Source organism: Catharus ustulatus, chromosome 2 (genome assembly GCF_009819885.2).
Source record: "Catharus ustulatus isolate bCatUst1 chromosome 2, bCatUst1.pri.v2, whole genome shotgun sequence".
Classification (NCBI taxonomy): Eukaryota; Metazoa; Chordata; class Aves; order Passeriformes; family Turdidae; genus Catharus; species Catharus ustulatus.
In genome coordinates this window covers 28,090,958-28,115,906 of record NC_046222.1, presented here as the reverse complement: position 1 = coordinate 28,115,906, position 24,949 = coordinate 28,090,958, and the positions used below count along the sequence as shown (strand labels likewise).

The 24,949-nt window shown below is 42.2% G+C and overlaps 1 protein-coding gene across 5 annotated transcripts in view; it reads left to right on the top strand.

The window, feature by feature from the left end:
• Window positions 1–1,632: 1,632 nt before the first annotated feature.
• USF3 (upstream transcription factor family member 3) overlaps window positions 1,633–24,949 on the top strand; it is a 30,885-nt gene continuing 7,568 nt past the window's right edge. The window contains exons 1-7 of one of the 5 annotated variants that reach the window (XM_033051091.1): window positions 1,643–1,722; window positions 14,356–14,428; window positions 15,467–15,600; window positions 17,439–17,503; window positions 19,395–19,423; window positions 21,044–21,126; window positions 23,050–23,146. In XM_033051091.1, coding sequence (XP_032906982.1) covers window positions 17,457–17,503; window positions 19,395–19,423; window positions 21,044–21,126; window positions 23,050–23,146 — 256 coding nt within the window. In that variant the 5' untranslated portion in view covers window positions 1,643–1,722; window positions 14,356–14,428; window positions 15,467–15,600; window positions 17,439–17,456. Of the gene's footprint in view, window positions 1,723–14,355; window positions 14,433–15,466; window positions 15,601–17,438; window positions 17,504–19,394; window positions 19,424–21,043; window positions 21,127–23,049; window positions 23,147–24,949 lie in introns of all 5 variants that reach the window. The other 4 variants (XM_033051090.1, XM_033051092.1, XM_033051093.2 and 1 more) reach the window with 4 other exon arrangements.

Here is a 24,949-nt window from a genome sequence, read left to right as displayed (position 1 = left end):
TTTGTTTTCTTTTAACCATCTTGAGATATGATTGTAAATCTATATTCTCCAAGAGAAACAGGCTACTGATACTTGGCAGGTTCCTGTTGTATGTGATTTCTTCTGTGGATTTTTGCTACAGTATTTCAGATATTTAAACCCGTTTACTGGTATTGACTGTTTATGAACTCATACATGCTACAGAGCATAACAAGAGTGTCAGAAGGTAAACTTGGTTTTGCTGCTTTGGAGAGGGGTGCCTATTTAGCGAAAATCTTCACCAAAAAAAGGACACTACCCTTAAGAAGAGAAACCTCCCCCCCTCAATTTATATTGGAATAAATTGATGGAGCAGTGGTATTTCAGATTTCGCCTGTCTTCCAGTTTGGTTGTGGCATATCAGAACTAAAGATGATGAAAAGCAACAACGTGCATTTATATACCTACTTTACACTTTCAAGCTGGTATTTATAGTAATGTTAGAATTCCTCTGCAAAACCAGCTTGGGCCTCAATTTTCTTCACAGCTTTCAAATGGGCTTTTCACTTAATGTCAGCTGCAAGGTTATTTTGCAAGTGGCAGCTCTTCAAAATAAAATGGTTTGGGTTATTTAACATCTGGTTGCTGCTGTGACTCATTTCAGCAGCAGCAGAGTTCTTGGACACTGCTTCAGAAACTCGTCCCTGCTCTATTGTAAGAAGGCACGTGGATACAACATGCTTTCTCAGAGAAGCAGTTGAGGCTGGAACTGGGAAGCTGCCTTATTATGGATGATAATTGAAATAGGTGTTAGCAGGAAGTAAAAAGTGAGGTAGTGTGGAATTGTTAATGATCCACAGTCCCTCATTTCATGGATAAAACAACACTTTACCTAAACTCTGATTTAACTTACGAGGAAGATGGATGGAGTGCCTTCTCTCCCAGAATTAAGCGTGAGCAGAGTGTGTGACGAAGTTAAGGAAAAATGCCTATTGAAGCATCACTCATAGCACAGGACAGTCACAGGACGCAGTTGGGCTCCTCGTCAACAGCTCCCTGTGGCAAATCGTTAGCCAGCCTTTATCTTTGCCCTCCATTCCGTTCCAGAAGGCTGACTGCCGAGGATGTTTTACACTGCTGAGGTCTCTCACGTATCCCCGGGTGAGGTCGGCGAAGGGCAGCGCTCGGATGATTCTCTCCCTAGCAGGACGAGATTGTTTCATCTGACAGCAATGCACACAAAATAACACAGGGTCCTTTCTCACACGGTCTCTTCTACGTGACCGGAGCCGATGATGCCTCACAGAACCAACCCACCACCACAACCCTCACCCTCTCAATGCAGCTGCTGCCCCTTTAAGAGCTGCCGCCCGCCCCTCCCCGCGCCTCTTCCCGCTGCGTTCATTGGCCGCCCGGGACGCCGCTCCCCGCCAGTTCCTGTTTCGGCCACCTTACCTTGTTGACGCCAGTCTCTGCCTCTCTGCTCTCTGATTGGCCCGTGCCGCCAATGTTTGTGGCGGCGATTGGCCCGCGCCCGCTCCGCCCCGCACAGTGGAGGGCGAGCGACGCCCTCTCCAGCCTGGCCCTTGCTGATTGGCCATGAGGGCTTGCCCCACGCGCGGCGATTGGCTGCAGCATGAGCAGCAGGGTGGGCTGCGCAGATGGGCAGTGGCGCGGAGGTGGTGGCGGGGCTGGCGCGGGGTGTCCGCCCGGCGGAGGATGGTCCTGGCGCTAGGGCCGCCGCGCCGTTCGCCCAGACCGACCGTGAGTGCCGATGGAGGGACTGGGGACAGGAGCGGCCGGGGTAGCGGGGCCGGGACGTCGCGCTGGACCGGGGCCGCGCTCGTCCCGCGATGCCGGTGGGGCCGGTGCCCTTTTGTCCGGCCCAGGTGTGCCCAGTCCGGCCCGGGCAGGGGCTGCGGGGCCGAGACAGGCCGGGGTGTAGCTGCAGAGTGCGGGCGGCCCTTGGCGGTGTGGGCCCTCGGCGATCGTGGCTCGGTGGATGTGCCCGGGCTTTGCTCCTCAGGAGTTGTGCGGCTGCCAGGGACTGCCCGTACCGTGGCTGGGGTGAAGTAAAGTCGGGGTAAGCAGCGATGGAGGTTTGGAGTGCGGCATGTTTTTATCGCTTTGCAGTCTTGGTGCTGGGAGACAATTGAGCGTAAGTCTCCGTTCAGGGAGTTCGCTTCGGCAGCATCGAGAGGTGGGCACTGCGCCTTAGTCTAGCATCTTCCCTTCTGGCGTAGTCCGGGATACGGGATCCTCAGTCCATCGCGGCCGTGTGCTCGTGTTTAGTGAACCCCAGCGGGAAGTCAGCCCAGTTCAGAGGATGATGAGCGTACAGGGCCAGCTTTTTTACTTAGAGTTCTGTCACTCGTAGCTAACGTGGGCTCTCGTTGGGCGTGTTATAAGCTCGGTCTCCTAAAGGAGGTCTGATGGATGTGTCTGTCTGTTCCTTCTCTGCCTGCTAATTTGAGCTCTCTGGCCAATTTCAGTCAAATTTGCCGGCAACAGAGGCTTTAAAGAGTTGGAAGGCTTCAGTTTCAGGAAAATCAACACTGACAAACGAAGAAGTGTTTGTAACTCACAGTTACTGTTCAGATTAAGGGCAGGACACCTAAAATGCAGCTCCCTGTGACAACACAAATGAACTGAGTCTATTGATATAGCTATAGATAGATACAGCTGTGGCACATGGTGCCCATTGTCCAGGGAAGTCTGTAGGGAAAAACTGAAAGTAAGGCAATGTTTGAGTTTCTGTCCATAAGTACAAAAATCATAAAACTGTATTTTTTTTTCGCATGATAACTTGGACATCCATTAGACTTCATCTAGATATGCAATTATTAAGTACTTCTAGCAGAGATAATGATGGCCCAGTTAAGCATCCAGAAGTCAGGTAGTGTAACAGCTTGTTTTAGAGACGTGATTTTAGCTTTGCTTTAAATATACAAGTCATTGGACCATCTTATTAATATGATTGTGTTATGTAACACTTTAACCAGCTTCAGAGCCTTGTTTGTTGCTCATGAATTGTGGGAAGGAAGAAACTTCCTATGAGCAAATGCTTATTATTATAAAGATTTAGAACTTCTAATTTTTGATTTTCAATTAGTGCCATAACAATAATTCACAGGTACATCTTGGGATTAAATACATTTGACAACTGAAAATGTGTTTGCCACTGAATGGGAAATAAGCTTAGAAAAATGCTTGTGTTATGAGCATGATTTTTAAGGTGCTTGTATTCAAAATATTATGACAGGTATGTGAAACAGCACAAGAACATTTCAAATTTTGAAGTGTTTGGAAATTACTTATTCCCTTAGAGATTGACTTATTCCATTAGGTTATGGATACACAGGAAGATTTTAATGGAGTAGATGAAAAATTATGGTGGATCCTAGAGGAGTCTGTCATCTGCAGAGATCATTAGGATGTAAGTTTTTGATAGTGATGTTGCTGTTTTGATTCTTGCTTCTTCAAGTAGTGTTCTGAGGAGCTTGCCAGGGACAGACTGAAGTGACTGTCACTGGAGTGGCCCTATGACATGTGCCTGGCCCACGCCTGCTGTGTGCATTGTGGACCTCGTTTGTAGCTGAAGTATAGCTGCAGTCTGAAATGCCAAAAACATTGGGAACAAGAAGGCAAAGATTCTGTGACTGTGTTCTGCTGACTGAGCTGCTCCAGCTGTTTTTCACCTCAGCTCTTCTTAGGTTAATGTAGGGGATGCTCCTGACTCTTTTTAGGCAGAGGAGTTACAGAGGTACTTTGTTTAGCATTGTTTGGTTGTTGATTGTTTCTCCCATGTGCTGAAGTTGTAAGAACATCTCTGGCTTCCACATATTGATGTATAATGAACTACACTACAGAGAGATTCGGGAAAGTGCATTCCAAATATTTAAGCACATTTTTTAATTTGCAAAATGCTTTGATACAAAGTGTGTGACATTGTAATCAATCATGTTCTGCTTGGATCTGAATTACTGCAACGTATGAGTTGAAGCTGGATGCTGTAGAAAGAAATAGACATGTTTGGAAGTCAAGGGCTGGGATGTGCTGGTTTGACAAGAGCCATTCTGTGGTTTAATTTTTGTACAGTAGTGCTTTTTAAGGTCTTAAAAATAACTTTGTAAGTGACACCTGGCTGGGGTGAGGTATAAGTAGCATAGCATTTGATTGAAGGGTTTCCTAATGGATCATAGTTGATTGTGTCACAAGAACTTGTGAAAAGTACCACAAAGTCTGTGCCACTTTGAACAGTGATACCTTTCAAAATAGGAGAACGTGTTCCTGAGGGATTAAATTTGATTAAAGGGTCACAAACACAACTGAGATGAAGAATTATAAAATGACTGGCAATACTGTGGATGGACAGTCCATTAGGCTGGAGGCAAGTACACTTCTTCAGAGCCCTGAGATTTATAACTGGAGTTATTATGAAAAGATCAGGAACATTCAAGCTGATAGATAGTATGCATGCACACATTTACACATGCATTTTCATTTAAAAACCTGGGTTGTATGCACAGCTTCACTGGCATTTTCATCAGGGACATGGCTCAGTAGTGTTATTTAATTGAAAACTGTCTCATCTGAAACTCTGGGCCATGATGGGTGCTCAATTTTAATGGGGGGGAATGTTCAAGCAGTGTTCAAGTTATTTCAGATTACAGTAAAAACATGTAAATGTCTCAACTCCTTGATTAGGAAATGTTATACAGTGCCTGATTTATATAATGCAGACCTAACTTGCTGTTTAAAATACAATTCCGGCTTTCATGTGTGGATATAATGTGTCCAAAGTGTACTTTGGTTTACTACCTTACCAGTTAGTGCTGCTGTCATGCTTAGAGTAAGCACAAAAGAGATTCTGCTGTGTGCACAAGATTGACAAATTGTGTGTAAACTGGGTTTGTTTCCTGTATGAAAGCTATGGCTTTAGTCCTCTAAGATGAATGAGTTACTTTTGCAACCATGTCTTACGATAGCAATCTCCTACATCAGCTGTGCTGGGTGCCATTGTAATTCAGATAAGAGGAAGGTACTAGGCTGCTAAAAATGTTTCATGCTTCCTGGTAACAAGTGTCTTCCTCACTCAGTTACCTGAACTTCTGTCAGGTTAACTGACCAACGTGAAAACCACGAATTGAGATCAGCTCCATCTAAGAGTACATCTCGTGCTGGTATTCCTATACCTGAATGAGTTCTTTGTATTTCATCTCTAGTGAGGCTAGAATAATCCAGGTATGGAGCTATTAACTTTTAGGTCTAAATCCAGGTTCCTCAGAACCTATGATCCATTTTTCCAGCTTCTGGTGTGGTGGGCAGTGCCATGAAAAGATTATAGAAAACATTGTCCATTAGCCTGCTGACACATTTAATAGCAGTGTAAGGGTTTTACGGGGAGAGAAGATTTGTTTATTCTTCAAGTAACTGAAGTTTAAGTGAAAATAGTATTGTCCATTTAGGGTGTCAGCCTGCATCTGTAGTCTGTAATGTGGTTGGCTTCAGAGACACCTGATTCATGCCAGCTTTCAACCTTTGAAGTTGGACTCTGCTTTCCTTTCATGTGTCAGTGAAGCTGTTAGCTAGAAGTTGCACACAGTTCTTGTACAAAGCTTCATGCTACTTCATTCTTGCTCATTTACTCCATACATGCTACATTTTTCTTGCTCATTTACTCCAGTAGTAAAATGGTGCTCCAAATCACCAACAAGGAACATAATTTTTTCACTATTGGAGTATCCCTAATATTTAGAGATGCTTTAATTCAGAAATGTTTAAATATTATGCCTGTATAGCTTAAATCCCTCCTTCTTCCACGTAAGTCTCTCACCTGCTGGAAATTCTGTGACTTCTTGTGTAATTGGACAAGATTAACTAGTTTTGGCATCATCTTGGGTCATAGTTTCACAAATACTAAGCCAGCACTGCCACCATGAAAAGCAATCTTGTTGTTTCAGTATACTTATTTGGGAGAGTGGGGTATCTCTGTGATCCTTTTGCAATGTAAATTTTAAGTTGATGTAGTGTTCTCATCTGGCCTCCTGGGTGAGGAGTGGCAGTGAACCAGGGAAGAGGCTGCATCTCTCAGCGTTGTTTTGAAGGACTTGAGGCAGCAGGGGAAGATAACCATCTCAAGGATTTTCCCATTTATTGCTTGGAGAAGTGGACTGACAGAAATTTCATGCAGTTCAACAAGGGCAAAATCGTGCACTTGGAGAAGAACAAATCAGTCCACCAATATATGGTGAGGGCCATGCAGCTGGAAAGCACCTTGGCAGAAAAGGACCTGGTAGACATTAAGTTGAACATGAACCAACAAAGTGTCCTTGTGGCCAAGGTTGCGAATGGGCTCTCTTTGATACAGGAGTGTGAGTGAGCTGAGGGAGTGATCCTTCCACTGCGCTTGGCACTGGTGAGGCTACACCTGGCATCTTGTGTTGAGTTTTGGGTTCCCAGTACAAGAAAGACATGGATGTATCATAGATAGTCCATTGAAAGGCCACAAATTCAAGGTACAGGAACATCTGTCATCTTGAGAGGCCAAGGGAGCTGTGATTGTTCAGGCTGGAGAAGACTCGGGGAGAATCCCATCTGTAAATTGTCTCAAGAGGCTTTACAGTCCATCTTACTTTGTGATTTTCTTGTTTTATTCTGGGCAGGAATGGGAAGACCCTGTGTTTCCTAGCTTGGAAATAATAAGTGTGTGAACTATCACTTGCTGAGGAATGCAGTGGAGTTCTCCCACTCCTAGTTTCACAGTTTATTTGCAGTAATTCTCCTAAGCTAAGTAAGTAGTTCCTAAAGTGGTGGAATTATTGAATTCTGGTTTTCTATGGATTTGCACCTAGTAGTTAGATTTTCTTGTGTCTAAAGTGTGTTGATTTTGATTTAAAATTTCCTCTTGAAAAGTGTTATGAAAGTGTGCTTGCTTTCTCTGGTCATCTGGGCTCAGATAACTTTACTGTGGACCTCTCTGTTAAATATAATTAAAATAATGTGCAGCTTTATCCCTGCCAGTATTATTCAAAACTGTCAAACATCCAGATTGCAAGATAAGTCCTTTATTTCTGGAACTGAAGATATTGCCCAGTGCACCCACTTCATGGGTCCAAGAAAATAACCTCTGAAAAGCGAAGGTGTAACTGCATTGAGGTTGTGAAGGAGAATGAGCCATCTTCTGTCAACCAAAATCTTTTGTGAGTAGTCTGCCTATGAAATGTACGTTGCAAAGTTATGGAGGTTTTGTTTGGTTTTCTGGGGTTTGAGGTCAGAGTGTGTGTGCACTCGTCTTTGAAAGCTCGTTGAAATGTAATTAGTGAGTTTATTTGATGAGCTTATACATTAAATCTGAAATTCTGTTTTGTGGTACCATCTACCTCAGCCATTTTTGCCTTTGACCCCATTAAGATTCATAGGGAAATCGCTTAACTCTGGAAGGGCAGTGTTTGTAAAAGAATATCAGGATTGATCTCTTCTTCATCTTGTAGTGGAACTTTGTAGTGCAGGCCCATAGAATGATGCTTCCTATATCATGAACCCTTGATGAGTTTGTAGTTTGTATCAGGTTTCTCAAACCCCAAGCGTATAAAATATTTGAGAACTTGACTCTGTAATCCTTTGTACTGAATGACTCTTATCTGAAGAGATGAATCTAAAAATTTGATGCATAAACTCTCTGGATGCCTTGAACATTTTGGTTCTAGGATATTTTGCACTGCTTGTTGGTTAGGGTCCTCAGGAGAGAGCAGCAAGGCAGTTTGGCATGTGTCAGAAAATGACTTGATACCTCTTAGGGACTGTATGTGGTTTTATGAACAGTCTATGTGAGGATCCTTTGTAGTTGCAAAATAAAAAGAGCTCAGCTTAAAACCAAAGCACTGAAGCAAAAAGTACTGCTCTGGCTAAATCATTGTAGCCAAAATGAATGTTTTTATGTTGTAATTCTAAATTATCTGGTTATGTGGTTATCAGGCTCTGTGACGAGTACTCTCTTTGGATAGAGATTTCATTTGTAGATAAGGTCACAGAGATGGCAGAATTGGACTGGCTGTCACTGGAGCAGGTTGCCCAGGGAAGCTGCAGATACTGTATCCCTGGAAGTGTTCAAGGCCAAATGAGGTTCTGAGCAATCTGGTGTAGTGGAAGGTGTCCCTGTCCATGGCAGGGGGGTTGGAATGAGACGACTTTTAAGGTTCCTTCCAACCCAAACCATTTTGTGATATGATGACTTACAGCTTCTACATTTGTCCAGTCAGTCTTCGGTGATTCAAATACAGCTTTCATATATGGATGGATTCCCAAGTTTTAAGTAACCACCTTGGTCACAGTATTTGGAGACCATGATGACTTATATGTTTCAGCTTTTTTCAGGAAAATATTTACTTGTTCTTTAGGCAACAAATTGCAAGGTTGGCTCACCAACAGCTGCTCTTGCGTAGGAGTTAGCACTCTCAGCCTGGTGCAGGGGCAATCTTTACCATCTGATACAGGTAACCTAACCCACACAGAGGTGATGACCTGTGTTAGGAGGAACTTGCCTGCAATTCACTTTGTATCCACTTAGCTTTCACCATCAAAACACAGTTGTAGCTCCTTTCAAGCATCAAGTTAAGTGCAGCGTAATTAGATGTCTGTCTTTTCTTTCTGTTTTGAAGTGTACCACAGATCATTGGGCATTGGAAGCCAGGGAGTTGAGCACTGTCTTGAGACATAGAGACATTTTTCACACTTTCTCATTTCCTTAGTGAAATTGCTATGTGGTAACTTGTGAATCTCAGCACAGTGCTGAGAACAGGGGATCAAGAGGTTTCCCTGGTCATTCCTTCCTGATTTCCTAAGGAAAAGTGATGTGTTCCCCTTATTTTGATCTGAAGTAGCTGAAGACATGCTTTAAGGGGAGAGCTCTGGTATTTGTGATTCTGGCTTGTGCACTGGTTGCATAATCACAACTCTTTAGCTCCCAAATGCCTGCTTCCCCTATAACAATTGCTCCAGACCACGGGAGATAGTTCCCAGAGGCATCTTCCTTTACATCCACTTTGTTCACTTCACTTTATTTGCAGTACCAAGATCATCTGCACAATGTGTGAGGGTGGCAGCAGCTCTCATCTGGGTGCAAAATGTGCAGAGATACTTCTCCTTAAATATTTTCCAGACCATAAGCAGTGAGTAAGAGTCTTGGTTCTGTGGACAAGAGCTCTATCTCTGCCCCTTCTCTAAGGTTTAAAAAGAAATTATGTTGTACATAAGAAGACTTGGGAGGGAACAACTGTAGAGAAGTTAGAAGTTTGTGTTTTTTTTGGTTTTTTTGTTGTTTTTTCCTTATAAAGTTTTCTTAAGCAGATCTGGTCAGGATTTCTCAGAATGACCCAATGACCCTACACCTATGCTGTCCTAAAACTGCTGTATGTTACTAAATGGTCAGTGCGATTGCTACTGATATTTTGAAAATTACAAATGAAAACAAAACTAATGTAGATATGAGGGAATATCACTTGAATAATTACCCTTTCTCTTCCTCCAATGCTATTACAAAAAAAAAAAACCTAAACATTTTCTTTCTAGTTCTCTTGCATGTTCTTATATAACAGCCTTACTAAAACCTTATTGCTTTAAGTCAGCAGGAGGAAAAATACTAATATATTTGAGTTTAGATAATACAAACAAAAGAGGCAGAGTAAAAATATCTAAAAGCAGTGAAGTTTTCTTTCTATCTGTTATTTGCAAGCACCTTAAAAAAAAAAGGTTGCCCCATGTAACAAGTTTTAGCTTACTGGCTTTGGTTGTCTTTTCTTACCTTTTGTAAAAGCTCTGGGAACAGTTTGGTTGGCCTGGAAACTCTCAACTGGTTTGCATCAGGAATATCTTCCTCAGCACAAGGTGGCAGTGCCCACTCTGAGCCAGCTGGTCAGCACGCACATCCATGCTGCAGAGCTGGTCATAGACCCAGCCTTGTCCAGTCCCTTACCTGACCTCACTCCTTCTCCTCTGCTCACTCCCAAATTTTTGTAAACATCTTCTGAAACCAAACTGATAGATTTTTTTTTCCTCCTATCAGGAAAAATAACATTTTTCATTTTCCTATATGGTAGTCTTAGCAAGTTGCTTTGATAGGCCACGGTAGTTAATACACACAGGTAACAATCACAGAGGTAAACTTTGAATTATATTTCCTGCAATCATCTTATTAGGTAAATACAAAATTGAAATAGAACTGTTCCAAGGGGGAATAAAGAAAGGGCAGTAAATTGTGTCTCTTGATCTCAAGGGCACCTTGCTTGTCATTAAAAGGTTGGATTAAGTCCCTGATTAGAGCTAGCCTTGTTCTAAATCACGCATGGAAGATTGGAGAAGTGAGCTCTAGTAGTTGCTTGGGTGAAAAAGGCACTGTCACAGGAAAAAAGCATTTGAGTAGTTCTTATCTGTGCTTTGGTACTGATCTTAGCTTAAGGCTATCATGAGACATTACAAAACCAGTAAGAACTCTGAGATGGCAGAAGTGTAACAGCATAAGCTTGCTGAAGGATATTAAGAGGAAGAAAGATTTGGACTGCTGGTAGGTTTGCAGAATATGTGTAGTTGCATATGAAAAAAATTCTTTCTGCCTGAAGCAAAAAAATGGAATGGCTTTACTAATTTGAGGAAGATTGTCTTCTACAGCCAAAGATAACAGATTGGAATAAGTATTTTCTTTTTTAAAATGAATACTAAGTTTTGAAACAATTCCTAAATAAGGAGTGAAAAACTAATGCCTAATAAAATAATTTAAATTACAGTAATTTCAGGACTATAAGGCACACCCTTTTGACTAAAATTTTGGCCCGAACCCGGAAGTGCACCTTCGGAAATTTGCCAACCTGGAAGTGTGAGCCGGGAGCCGCGGGGGGAGCCAGCACGGCCACAGCTGCCAGGTGGAGGCGGGGCCGCGGGTGCCGGGTGGAGGCCGGGCCGTGGGGTCGTGACTGCCAGGTGCAGGCAAGCCCGGGGGCCCGCGGCGCCGCTCCTGCCAGGTGCAGGTGAGCCCGGGGGCCCGGCGCCCCGTGGCTGCCGGGTGCAGGCAGGCCCGGGGGCCCACGGCGCTGCTCCTGCTGGTTGCAGGGGGGCCCGGGGGCCCATGGCTGCTGGGTTGAGGCAGGGCCAGCAACCGCGCAGGGGGATCTGGGGGCGGATCCTCGCTGCAAAAAAAAAAAAGTGTGCCTTATAGTCCGGTGCACATTACATATCGGCAAAAGTTCAGAAATTTGCCGACACCCAAAAGTGCGCCTTGTAATCCGGTGCGCCTTATGGTCGTGAAATTACTGTAACTTTTTCTTATAGTTGCTGAGTGAATGTTTTGAAGAAGAGATTTCATAAAATTTGCTGAATAATATCTGGAAAGATGGGTAGACAAGAAGATGTTTAAATAAATTGGTTTTAAGTTTTATACCCTGTGTTTCAGAACTATAGAAGAGATTAAATTATGTTATATCTTCAGAACACAAAGCATCCTTTAATTTCTGAGGATGACATTGCATTTAAATTAAAATCAATATTTTAGGTTGAGATTGTGAAAGCTGTTAACTACATAAAGCTTGATGGAAGCTTGGTGCTAAATAAATATAAATTACAGGTTGCTGCTTCTTCATCTGTTTTAAGAATTTGAATTTTGCTACATTTTCTCTGCAGACAACATTCAGCTGAGTTAAGTGAGCATATTTCATGAATGAACTTAATATACATTTGTCTCTGAGCTTATGAGGCAAATACATGTCTTCTGCTTTAGAGAATCCATGAAGGGGTCTTGCCATGAAGAAGCAATACCTGATGTGGAAGAAGTAAAGGGAAACCCACTGCCAAAGCTGTGGTCATACAACAGCTGAGGGGGAGAAATGGAGACAGTGTAAACTTTCATCAGCCCTCAGAAATCTCCACCTAGGCAGTATTTTTATTTTCTTTTTAATTCACAAAGCCCATATCTTCAGCAGCCCTTAAGAAAACCTCCTCCCTGGTATTGCCAGCTTGAGCTGTTTTGGGGAGTATCAAATAAAATGCAAAGAATAAAAACAGAAAAAAACAACCTCAGTTCACTGCATTTCTCATGGTACAGTTATCAGTAGAAAGCCCAGAGCTTTATAGGTGTGTTGCTTAACAAATTTAACTACTTCTTTTTAGTGATCCTGAAAATAAACTAATTGGTTAATTAGGTAATGTGTATAGTGTATAGCCTTGCTTTTCTTATTGGGACCGGGAAAGTGGGAGCATTGGTTGAGTGGTAAACTGATAAACTTCACCTGAAGGAATTCCACAGTAAAATGAAATTAGGGTAAGAGTCACAGCATTCCTATGCCATATCTCCTTTATGAAATGGGCTGTAGATCCCAGTGGAACGGAAGCATATCAAATACAGACTTTAAGTTTACATTTGTGAGGCTTATACACTCAGTGTGGCAGCTAATGACTTGAAATATGCAGGGAACAGCATCACTTGGAAGAAGTTTACTGATAGTTTTAAAAAAAGGGGCAGAGGAGGAAGAAAGAAGTGGGGTCTTTGACATGTAATAAAGATTTTTTGTTCTTTTTCAGGATCAAAAAATGGTTAGAAACTGTATTAATAAATTGCAGCACAAATTTTCACTTATGCCTTGTCTATCTATGTTCCAGACTGTGAATTGCTGAATCATTTCTGCATCTGCTCGGCATGAAGAAATAAGGCAATTGGAATATTGTGTATATCATGACTTTGGGAGATAGGGATGGCTGCTGTTACGAAAAAGAACTTTGCTGAGTGGACACAGAAGAAGCCAAACTATAGGAATATGGAGAACTTATGTCAGGAGGGAGAAGTGGGTGCTCTGACATAGGGCAGGGGGAAGGTGGGGTTGTGAATGTGTTTTGGACTGTGCAGCTGGAGTCAGAACAGCTGTGTCTCTGCTATGGGGAGGGGTATTTGTGGATGGGTGCTTTTTTATGTCCTTACCTTCACACAGTTGTGCTTTATCTGTAACCCTGCATGGAGGCTGGCCATCTAAATCCATATTAATGCTTTCTATGTTAAATACACTGCAATACAGAAATAGTTCTTTGGTTGTCAAACTGTATAAATTTGCAAGATTAAAAAAATATGGTTGCTTGGTGAATACACTAGCCTTTCAAAAATGCTAAGTTCACCAAAACTAGGACCTCTTTTATCTTTTTGCTTTGATTTCTGGCATATTTGCTATGGTCTCATAATGCCCAATAACTGACACAGCAGCTCTGTCTTTATAGGTGGTGCAGAAGTCAATAAACAGGGTATGTGAATGCCACACGACACAATCCAGCATCTTCCTTTTTCTAGGCATGTTTGAGAGCTTTGCTTTACCAGAACTGTGCCCATGTGTTCACATCCTCACTAAAGAGAAGCAGTACTGTACACACTGAATGAAGTGACCCCTTTGTCCTCTTGGATAGTTATTTCATCTATGTCCTGGTTTGGAGGACAGGTACTGCCAAGAAAAAGGCAGGAGCTCCTCCCGAAATTGAGAATGTAAATCCCCTCCCTCCAATTTATTATAATTTGGAAACTAAGGGGTCTCTCAGGCAAAGATACGTGTTTAGGAATAACAGTTCTTTACTAATATGTGTCTACGAGACAAACGAGAACATCAGCTATGAAGATCAGTGACAAAGCAGAACAAAATTCAGTCCCAGTCCCTTTTCCTGTCACAGACACTCTTCTCCGCACGGTCCCGGTGGAGAGCGGTGCAGGCCCCTCACAGCCGCGGCAGCAGCAGGCGGGAGCAGGGAGGCGGAGGCAGCAGGGCCAGGTGGGAGAAGGGTGAAGGAAGAACTCCCTGCTCACCGTTTGGGTCTTGGTTCTCAGCAGTGTTCTCAGAGGCAGGAGGCTGTAGCAGGGTAGGGTGCAGGGCAAATCCGACCGCAGAGAAACCTCTCTCCTCGGCGTTCGGACTGGCGTGTGTCCCAAGGAAAGCAAACGACCAGCCTCTCAGACCTCCCAAACCCCGCCGCGATTGAGGGAGGGAGACAGCCCCCAGCCGTCCCTTTGTCTTGAGCAATCAAAAGCTGGGGGAGCCGCCCGGCAGACTTCTTTAGCATGATAATGGAAAAAATTCTCCACAGAGGAGGGAAGAGTAAGGGAACCAACCCTCCCTCAACAACCTGCTACACAAAGTGCTGCCTCAGGGCTGGATACGCAAGTATAGTACTACCAGGCAGCTGGTGTGCTTCTCCTGCCTCTGCTGGTAGCCTTTATGCATACAGATTCTCCTGGGGTGCTTTGGCACACTGAAAACTCCGCTGAAAGGAGGTGTGCTGTCTTCAGTCACTCCAAGAACGCCTGAACATCTCTCTGGTTGCCAGCAGTGTCCGAGATGGCTGGGCTCTAACCAGGTTTTATTTCTTTTTTATAATCAGAATCACTGATCTGCTAAAGTCTCCCAGCTAACCCCTTCATCATCACCTGGTACAGTGAATGCAGCTAGAATCAGTGAGTAAGTACTATTGACCATCGCCAGCTGTATGCAGGAGGGATAGATGCCTTGGGTGGGAAACTGGCTTTCCTGGGTTTCAGAGTTGTGAGTTTTTATTAACGTGGACAACCTGGGATAACAACTGGATTAATCTTACTACATATAAACTCAAATAAGTTTGTTAGTGAAGTAAGCTAATTGTATTTCAACAAGAAGAAATCTTGTTTTTAAGATGACGTAACACAGTTTATAGGAGTGTGCATGGAAGTGCTGAAGTTGCACCACTGCTTCCTCTGACAGTAAAAGACTGTCAGACAAGACAGTAAAAGACTGTTAACTTTGTCAGGTGTTTTCATAATTTATGCAGGGGATGGTCAGTGAGCACAGAGAAAGCAAAGTCTGTGAATGGATATAAATAGAAAGTGATGTGTTCCCATTGCTGGGCTGGAGAGGGCTGTGGTGGCTGTGTTTAGGTAGGCTGTGTGTAACACCCAGTGGGAAAATGGAGTGCTGTAACTCAGAGAGGATTGCGTCCAGTTTTGTGATAGTATGAACACTGTTGTGTAGGTGGAGTTGAATTATGTTCCTGAAATCTTCAGACACTTTGAGTTCCCTGAGTAGGATCGATTCATAGGTTGTTTCTTGTTTATTTTATGGTTTGCTAACATCTCCCAGGTTTTTCCTGTAATGGAGAAAGTACTTCAAAATTAAAATGGTAAACAGCATCAATGTTTCTCCTCCTCCAATCTCTACTGAATGCACTACATTCAATTAACTTCTAGAGTATAAGCAGTATCTGAATTCAGTTGTGGTACAATACAGATTATTTCTGTTAGTTTGACACACACATACACACAGATGTGTGCACAGAGCACTTTGTGAAGTGTATGCTTCAGTGCTTTGGGAGCTCTATAGGTGTCTGGCTTTCTGATTTATAAGGATATTATTTTGGGGGTTTGTTTCTCATGGCAGTGCCAGTAGTGGTAGGCTCAGTTTACATTAAGAAATGCTTGGTATTTAAAGTTATATTAAAAACCACCCCCACTTCCCTACAGTCCAAACAAACAGACAAAAAATACTCTAAAGATATGAAGTCTGTTAAAAGAAGCCAATGAGCTTTCCAGGAGGAGCCAAGGAAAGGTGAAGCCACAAGGAGTTTGAAGGTCCATGGGAAGAGTTGCAAAAACAGGTTAGTTGGTAAGAGAGCGAATGGAACTGTGAAAGTAAATACAGAGCTCAGACATCAAAAATAGATCTATTTTTTCCTGTTGTCATCTACAGTATATTTATGTCACTTGCTCTCTAAAATTCATTTCTCTGGTAGATATGTGTTCAACCATCATTGACTTAATCTCAACTTTTGTGTATTTTTATAATGTTTTTGTTTGTCTAAATACAGACTACCAACCTGTTCAAGATGAGGACAAGTTAGGTGCAATTTATTAGGCTGTTATTTCATAACTTTAACTGAATTTTATATATCTGAGAATGTAGGGGTGTTATTTTGAGTAATTTTAATCTGTACAGTAATTTAAATTATTTTAATCTGTAAAGTAAATTTTAATCTGTACAGTAATTAAATAAATAACTTGCTTAATAGCAAGTAAGTTTTGTAATCGGCTGCATTAAGAGCACTCTAAATTTGTAGTTAATTAAATGTCCTCATTGTAGTTTGTTGTTTGCTTAGCATTTGTGCATTATTTCAAACTGGGAACTAAGTGCAGATTCAGGGAGGAAGGGCTGGTAAGAGAGAGTTCAGCTGTTCCCCCTCCGATTTGAAAAAGTCATATACAGTAATTTCACGATTATAAGCCGCACTGAGTATAAGCCGCATCTCCAGGTGTTGGCAACTTTTTGTTCTTTGTCCATATATAAGCCACACCTGATTATAAGCCGCACGTTACAATACAGAGTGTGATAAAAGATATCTAGTCTATCACCATCTGTTGAGCATGGGGGCAGTGATCCTTATCTCCACGGGAGATATTATCTGCTAATGGGCCATCCATTGAAACCAGGCGGGGCATTGTTCTTTATCTTTTCACAACCCATCCTTCCTCCAGCGAGTCATTTTCTGCTAATGGCTGATTGAGTCCCACTGTGTGACTGATAAAATTACTTCATCCCACTGGAAGTTGCTCCAGCCAGGGGGAAGATCCCAACTTTTCTTACCAAAATAAAAACAGAAGTTTTGAGACACTAAGGTAGCCCCTTTCTCCACTGGACTCCAGAGGAAAACCGGATTTCTCCACATCACCACTGGACCTCCAGAGGGAAACTGCACCTTCTACAGAACCACTGCTTCAACTGAATCACATCTGTCACTGCAAGAGGACTGCAGCCACCATTTAATGGGACTGCTACCAACACCCTGCCTGACAGGGTGTCAGGTTGTACTCTGACTTTGTCAGGGTTTGGAGCTTGTTTCTTTGTAGTACTGTATTTCTATTTTATTTCCCTAGTAAAGAACTGTTATTCCTAATTCCCATATCTTTGCCTGGAAGCCCCTTGATTTCAAAATTATAATAATTTGGAGGGAGTAGGTTTACATTCTCCATTTCAAAGAGAAGTTCCTGCCTTTCTTAGCAGACACCTGTCCTCCAAACTAAAACAGCAACTTTTCATTCTTTGTCCATATATAAGCTGCAGCTGATTATAACCCACACTTCAGGTTCGGACCAAAATTTTAGTCAAAATGGTGGGGCTTATAATCGTGAAATTACTGTACTCTTAACTTCTCTTCTTGTTTGCTTAAAGTGGCTGGGATCATAGTAGTTTTTGTATTTACAGTAAATGAGAAAATGGAAAGCAGTTCATTACAGACAGGTTTTGCAAAACATTCCAATAGGTAACATGGTTAATTTTTAATGTCATAAAATCAACTGCTCTGAGTCAGGGGGATGGATTTGTGCCTACACTGTAAGAGGGCTCCATCCTTGTGGCCCAAGGCAAAGCCTTGTAAATGTCATGGGCTAAGAATCCAGAAAAGTGCAGGAGTTTTTAATTCCTTCCATGATTTTTCTTCAGGCACTCCTCTCCGAAACCATGCCAGAGATGACAGAGAATGAGACACCTACTAAGAAGCAGCATCGGTGAGTTTCTGTGGGAAAATTACTGTTTTGTAGCTCTGTGGTCTGCAGTCGTGTTGCACTTACTAAGGTTCTAGCTAAAAGTTCGGCAATAAGGGTATGGACAAGAAGTTCTTTGTGTTCATCAGGGTTGATCCAAAAGTTTCTTTCTTGCCCTATCTATGCCAAAGTATCAGTAACTATTCTTATTTGTGTAAAACTGTGTCACTGCCTTGGTTAGAGCACAGCCTTTATTTTTGTGGAGGCTCCTTGTAGATATTGGGGGGTAACTATACTAATTTTGACAGGGTACTTTAAATCTCTTCCTCAACTCCCAGTGGAATCTGGATCTCACAGCTCAAATCTCTGCTGAAACTTAAACTTTGAGGTTGTACAGCAACACTAGGACCAAAATTTGTAACAGTGACTCAGCATTCACTCCAACTTATCCAGAGTTTTGTTCCCATGTATTAACAAGGTTGGCCTAATACGTGATTAATAGGGGAGTTCTTCAGTCCTTAGTTAAATGCAGCATTCATCTTATACTACTAACCATGTAGGATATGATTTATGATCAAGACAAGCTCAGAGAGGGCATTGATTTGTCCTACGGAAAGTTTTTCAGTCTTTGTGGATTTCACGACTCTTTCTTACCTGACTAGTAGAGTATTTTGTGTTCTGCAATGGTAATGTCAACCAAAGGATAGCTGGGTCTCTCCAGTCCTTATAATCTTGTGCTTATTTAGTATTAATGATCATCTTTAAGCATTATTTCTTAGCAATATCTCCGGGTCTGACCTGTAACATTAACGTCCTTGTCTTAAGTTACTCTGGGTGCACACTATCTTTAGTGAGTTACCAGAAATAGGTATCAACTCAAAGCGTAAAGGATATACTGTGCCTCATAGTCTCATAGCAATCACACCTCTTCCACATGTGTCTTGCATTCTTAACTCTAACCTTGGTTACATCTGAACTGTTCCTTAACAATTGAAAAGGACAGCAGAAGATGCTACTCTGCTTTTTGCATACCCTAGCAGACATCTAGACTGAGAATGTGCTGCTGGACAGAAATTTTTGAAATTGTTTTTTTCTGGAATTTTTCTTTTTCCAGAAAAAACATGCTTTGCTTTACTGTACTTCCTGGAAGCATTTGTCTTAGTGCATGTGTATAGTGCATCTTATTCATATATATGTAGAGTATATATTTGAAATTTATTGACTGCCAGTAAAGCAATTCGGAGCATTGCACAATGACTGTTCCCATCAGTCCAGTAGTCCCAGGTGAACATCTGAAACTGAACAAAACCCTCACATACCCAAATCACACCTATTCAGAATTTTGAGACAGTAAAGAAGAGCAGCTGCAGAGGAATAGTATTTTTGGTTTCTCTCACAAAGGAAGCCTCTTTGACTCCAGAAGCTATGATGTTTGAAGGCAATGTGGCTGGAAAATCAACTTGTATGGTAAAGTTTTCTTCTGTTTTAATGATCCAGTGAACATAAAAGCAACATTTCAGACAAATACTTAACTATCTTGTTCCTCAGAAACAAAACTATTTTTTTTTAGTCTTTGGCCTTTTTAAACACTGTTCCATAAGAACATAAAAACCCAGCTCTCCACTATAAATATAAATAAAATTATAAATATGTACCAATAATCAAGTGGAATATTGCAGTGTGCCTTGTTACATTGCAATTGATTTAAGTCTGAACATGAATGAATTTTTGTTAGAAACTGTTTAATACCAATGTCTAAGAACATCTGATTGTGACTTCTGATGTTTTAGTTCACAGAGCAGACTACAATATTTAGTATTTTTAGATGTAATAGAAATAATAAAAGAAATATTTGTTTGTATGCAGATCTTTAACCTTCAGTTTTACATGAGTTCTTTCACTTTGTGTTTCACAGAAAGAAAAACCGGGAGACACATAATGCAGGTAGGAACATCATGCTTTGCTGTTTGTCTGGAAATAAGGACATATACTTTGGAGTAGTCAAACATACTTTGCATGGAGAAAGTTCCTCCATAGGAGTTTAGTACACTGGAAAAGCCTCACCCTATCAAACACCTTTCTGTGTCCTTGCATAAAATATCTGTGCAGATTGTTTCTAGTTTGCTGTTTTCCACAGTACAAAGTTAAAGCATGAGGGAGCACCCTACCTTTCCAAATGACCCTACCTTTCCAAAGCGAGTAAATTAAGAAGTAAACAATTTCAGCTGTGTTCAATTCCAAAGGAAAACAACTGCATAGGCATTCACATGCAACTAATATCCTCCTCTGTCATAACAGAGACAAGTATCCTACCTGAGAGCTTTAGAGGCTCCCTAGATTAGAAGTACACCTCTAACCTATTCCTAAGGCACCCACTTGGATGTTGACACCCCAGAAATTGTGTGCAAATGTTGGCTGTATGTTGCATCTCTTGGGCAGCACCCAGTCAGTGTCTAGCACCAATGCCATCTTCTACAAGTAGGTACACAGAGATGAACTGGGGAAGAGTCTGGCAGGCTTTGGGCTGGTTTATCCAAAGCAGAGCAACTGCACAAATCAAAAGGTTCATTCAGCACCATGAACAAACAACACAATGGTTTGAGTCCAGACAAAGCCATGACGGAACTTTTTTCTTTTTTTTTAAAGACATTGAACAGTTTTAAGTTTGCATAGAACATGAAAATATTTCAGAAAAAAAAAATAACCTATCTACCTGAGAATTAACTATATTTGAAAGAGGCTGACTGTGGTGGATCAAAACCAGATGCTGTCTGTAAAAAACATGCCCAGAGGTATTTACACTCCTGCACTTACGATGTAAACTCCTTCTGCCAATATTCAGACCTATTGAAGAGGTAAATGGTATAGAAGACTATAAATCAAGCATTTTCTGACTTTCTCCAAAACAGGTATTTCACTGGAACTGATCTCCATTCAATATTTTCTTTACTGCCAGTCAGTTAGACCTTACGGAACAGTTAAACCTTTCAACGTAGAAAAGAGTAACTGGTAGTATATATATCTAGAGCTTCAGCTATGTTCAGTGTTTGCTGGCTACTCTGTTAATATAAATTTAAAATTAAGCCTGAAGACTGATAAAATCTACATTATTTCTCTCTGGGTGCTAAATTTGACATTAGAATTTAAGAGGCATGGCTTTGCTTCCCAAATCTGAAACTGATTCTTTCAATAAACTTTGTTCATTTTCTTTCTGTATGCCTAAATGTAATCAATGTATCTTATTAAGAGAATGTCATCAAACTTTTAGAAAGCAGTTTCAAAACCCAAATTTTGAGTTCTAGGAACTTTCCTTTTTTATGAAGGGTCCAAAATATCCCCACCTTTTGAAGGTATAGCTATTTATGTTATAACTCTTAGATTCCACTGAGTATTAATTTGATAACTGAGATTTACTTTAGAGGAACATTTTCTCTCACTCAAGCTATTCCAGGTTCCAGTGTGTAATGAAATAATGGATTTATGGACTTTTACATTGTCCTAGTTGTGCTGCTGTTGTACTGACTTGCCCAACCAGATAACACAGTACATATTATTTTTGCTCAGTGGAGAGACATCGAAAGAAGAAAATTAATGCTGGGATAAACAGAATTGGAGAACTCATTCCCTGCTCTCCAGCACTTAAGCAGGTGAGTGTCCATCCAGAGGTGCATACAAGTTTCCTGTCAAATGTTTCTTTGTCTGTTGAAGTATAAATACTTATTTTATATATTTGTATTAGCAAAGGCAAAACTGTCCAAATCAATATACAATAATTTCACGATTATAAGCCACACCATTTTGACTAAAATTTTGGTCCGAACCCAAAGTGTGGCTTATAATCAGGTGCAGCTCATATATGGACAAAGAATGAAAAGTTGCTGTTTTAGTTTGGAGGACAGGTGTCTGCTGAGAAAGGCAGGAGCTTCTCTTTGAAATGGAGAATGTAAACCCCCTCCCTCCAAATTATTGTAATTTTGAAATCAAGGGGCTTCCAGGCAAAGATATGGGAATTAGGAATAACAGTTCTTTACTAGGGAAATAAAATAGAAATACAGTACAACAAAGAAACGAGCTCCAAACCCTGACAAAGTCAGAGTACAACCTGACACCCTGTCATGCAGGGTGTTGGTAGCAGTTCGATTAAATGGTGGTTGCAGTCCCCTTGCAGTGACAGATGTGATTCAGTTGAAGCGGTGGTTCTGTAGAAGGTGCAGTTTCCCTCTGGAGGTCCAGTGGTGATGTGGAGAAATCCGGTTTTCCTCTGGAGTCCAGTGGAGAAAGGGGCTACCTTAGTGTCTCAAAACCTCTGTTTTTATTTTGGTAAGAAATGTTGGGATCTTCCCCCTGGCTGGAACAACTTCCAGTGGGATGAAGTAATTTTATCAGTCACACAGTGGGACTCAGTGGGCCATTAGCAGAAAATGACTCACTGGAGGAAGGATGAGTTGTGAAAAGATAAAGAACAATGCCCCGCCTGGTTTCAATGGATGGCCCATTAGCCGAATATCTGCCGTTGAGATAAGGATCACTGCCCCACCTTCAACAGATGGTGATAGACTAGATATCTTTTATCACACTCTGTATTGTAACATGCGGCTTATAATCAGGTGTGGCTTATATATGGACAAAGAACAAAAAGTTGCCGACACCCAGAAATGCAGCTTATAATCGTGAAATTACTGTACTGAAAAATATCACTAGTTATTAGTATTTTAAAAATCACTTGTAATAGAATTTTTATTTGCAAGTGCAGGGTCACATGAATGCAGTTACACAGATTTTGAGCATTTTATCTGAAAGTGTTGCATATGACTGCTTATTTTGTCATCCTTCATATCGTGGCTTAAAAGCAAGTCAGAAACTGAAATTATAATAATAGTAATTTAAGTCACTCTCCTTGCAAAAGATGAAGCAAGACAAATGCTCTGAAGTTGATGCATGGAAGCATCTTTTTCAAGATAGTGGAATCCCTTGCAGAGACTGTTTGTACTGAACAGTAGGAGAAATTAAGTAAACAAGGGTTTTGCAGGCAGAATAAGCATAGTTTCATAAAAAGATTATTTTGGATGGGTTATTTTCTCTTCCCATATTCCCTAGTATATTACTTTCAAAATCATGCATGTATCTCCCTGGATAGTTGTTCTGTGTTTGTTTCCTTTCTAATAAATATTTACAAGGCAGTATCCTGGAAATTTTACGTGATGTGTATATTTATTAGTGAACATGAATTTTAGGCTGATCAGCAAGAAAGGGTGCTGGCTGTTTAGGATCTGTGGCCTTAGTATCTACCTCTGGGCATCAGAAAGTATCAGCTCCAGCACTGAAAATGTTACTCTGCAAAATCTCACAGCATTTTAGGGTCAGTATCACTCACAAAACAAAATGCAACCAAACCAAAAAACAACCTCCAAAAAACCCAACCCAAACCAAGAGAAAATGAACTCTACCCAGTGATATTTAGAGCGTATTTTTAAAGTAAAAACCTCTTGGAGTAAGTGCATCCTCATCACTAATGGATTTACAAATTCTAGAACTTTCTCCTAATTTTATATGTATGTTTTCTTTTACAGAGCAAGAATATGATCCTAGATCAGGCCTTTAAGTATATAACAGAAATGAAAAGGCAGAATGATGAACTTCTGTTAAATGGAGGGAACAATGAGCAGGGTAAGTACAGATGCTGGCTGGGGGCTCTAGAATTTCTGTCCCTCACTTCTCTCTACTGACTAACAACAAAGCCTGGAACCACAAACTGGAATCTCAAGAAATTATGCACATACAGGGAAAATACAGCTGCTTAGAATATCTTGAAACAAAAAGTCAGCAGTAAGCCCAAGTGAGTGTTCTGGCACATAGCTGTGAGATAATGAAGCAATTGCATTGTGATGTATAATAATTACAGCGCTTCTTAGGTGATGTGGTATCTCTGGTAAATTCTGCCGCAGTTTATTTTACTGTAGTGATCAGAATGATTTCTGACAAACTTCAGTTAGATTTTTTTAATTTACAAGATGAAGTTTTCTTCATTCATAAAGCTTTTTTTTTCCTTTGAAAAGCTGTAAAAATTATAACCGCTCATTTTATAAAAATATAATGCATCATATAGAATTTACTTGATAGATGTGTGAAAGTACAGTGATGGAGGTGTGAAAAAAATAATCTCAGAGCTAATGTTGTGGTTTGTGATTTTTATTTCTGCTTTATTGTGATTTTCCCAGTTTGATGAGCCATCTCCCAAGTGCATTGCCAGTTTTTGTGGCTTTACATGAGTGCTTTGTATTTAATTTTGTGAGTAATTTTTAGATGTAATGAAGCTTAATTCTTCTGGAAAGTTGTAAGATTATCATTGGTGTTTGCAAAAGAGCAGGGAAAAGAAAAAGATTAATGTGTTTGTCTTTCCTTCAGGAATTAAACAATTTTGATTAGCATTCAGTTTCATCTGAGTTAGTCCTAATGTTTTTTCCTAAGTACAGTAATTTCACGATTACAAGCCGCACTGACTATAAGCCGCATCTCTGGGTGTTGGCAAACATTTCGTTCTTTGTCCATACACAAGCCGCACCTGATTATAAGCCGCTCTGTCATTCGCAGCGAGGACCCGCGTGCAACGAAGTTGCCAAATAATAACAGAATCGCGGGACCATGGGGGGGTTTACTGGCTTGGCTCGGGCCGTGAGGGCTCAGCCCGCTTGGGGCTGCCGACGGGGCCAGGTGGCCCAGCTCGCCGCTGCCGCTCGGCAGGGCCGCTCGGGGCTGGCCACCGCCTCTGGGCTCGCTCACCCTGGCCTGGCGCTGCCCCGCGGTGGCAGGGGGGCATGGAGCCCGCCGGCACCCACGGCAGCAGCGGCAGGAGGGGAAGGAGCCCCCCAGCTCCTGCAGCAGGCGGGGACGGGAGCCCACTGGCACCCATGGCGGCGGCGGCAGGAGGGGAAGGAGCCTCCCCACTCCCGCGGCGGCAGGAGGGGAAGGAGCCCCCCTGCTCCCATGGCAGCGGCAGCAGGAGGGGAAGGAGCCCCCCTGCTCCCGTGGCGGCAGGAGGGGAAGGAGCCCCCCTGCTCCCGCGGCGGCAGCAGGAGGGGAAGGAGCCCCCCGATCCCATGGCGGCATGCGGGGATGGAGCCTGCTGGCACCCACAGCAGCAGCAGCAGGAGGGTAAGGAGCACCCCCGCTCCCGCGGCGGCGGCAGGCAGGGACGGGAGCCCTCCGCCTCCCCCCAAGCCGCGGGGACAGCAGCACAGAGCCCCTGCCTCCCCCAGGCTGCGAGAGAGGAGGGAAGGAGGGAGCTCCCTTGCCTCCCTCCCCCTCCTGTGCTGCCAGCAGGGACCCCGGCTCCACCTGCTGCGCAACAGCCTAACCAATTTGTAACGATCGCGTAAACCCGGGTTTTACTGGCTGGTGCTCGGCTCAGCACCTCGGTTTGCACTTCTGGGGTTGGAAATGTCAGAAAATTATTCACATATTAGCCGCCCC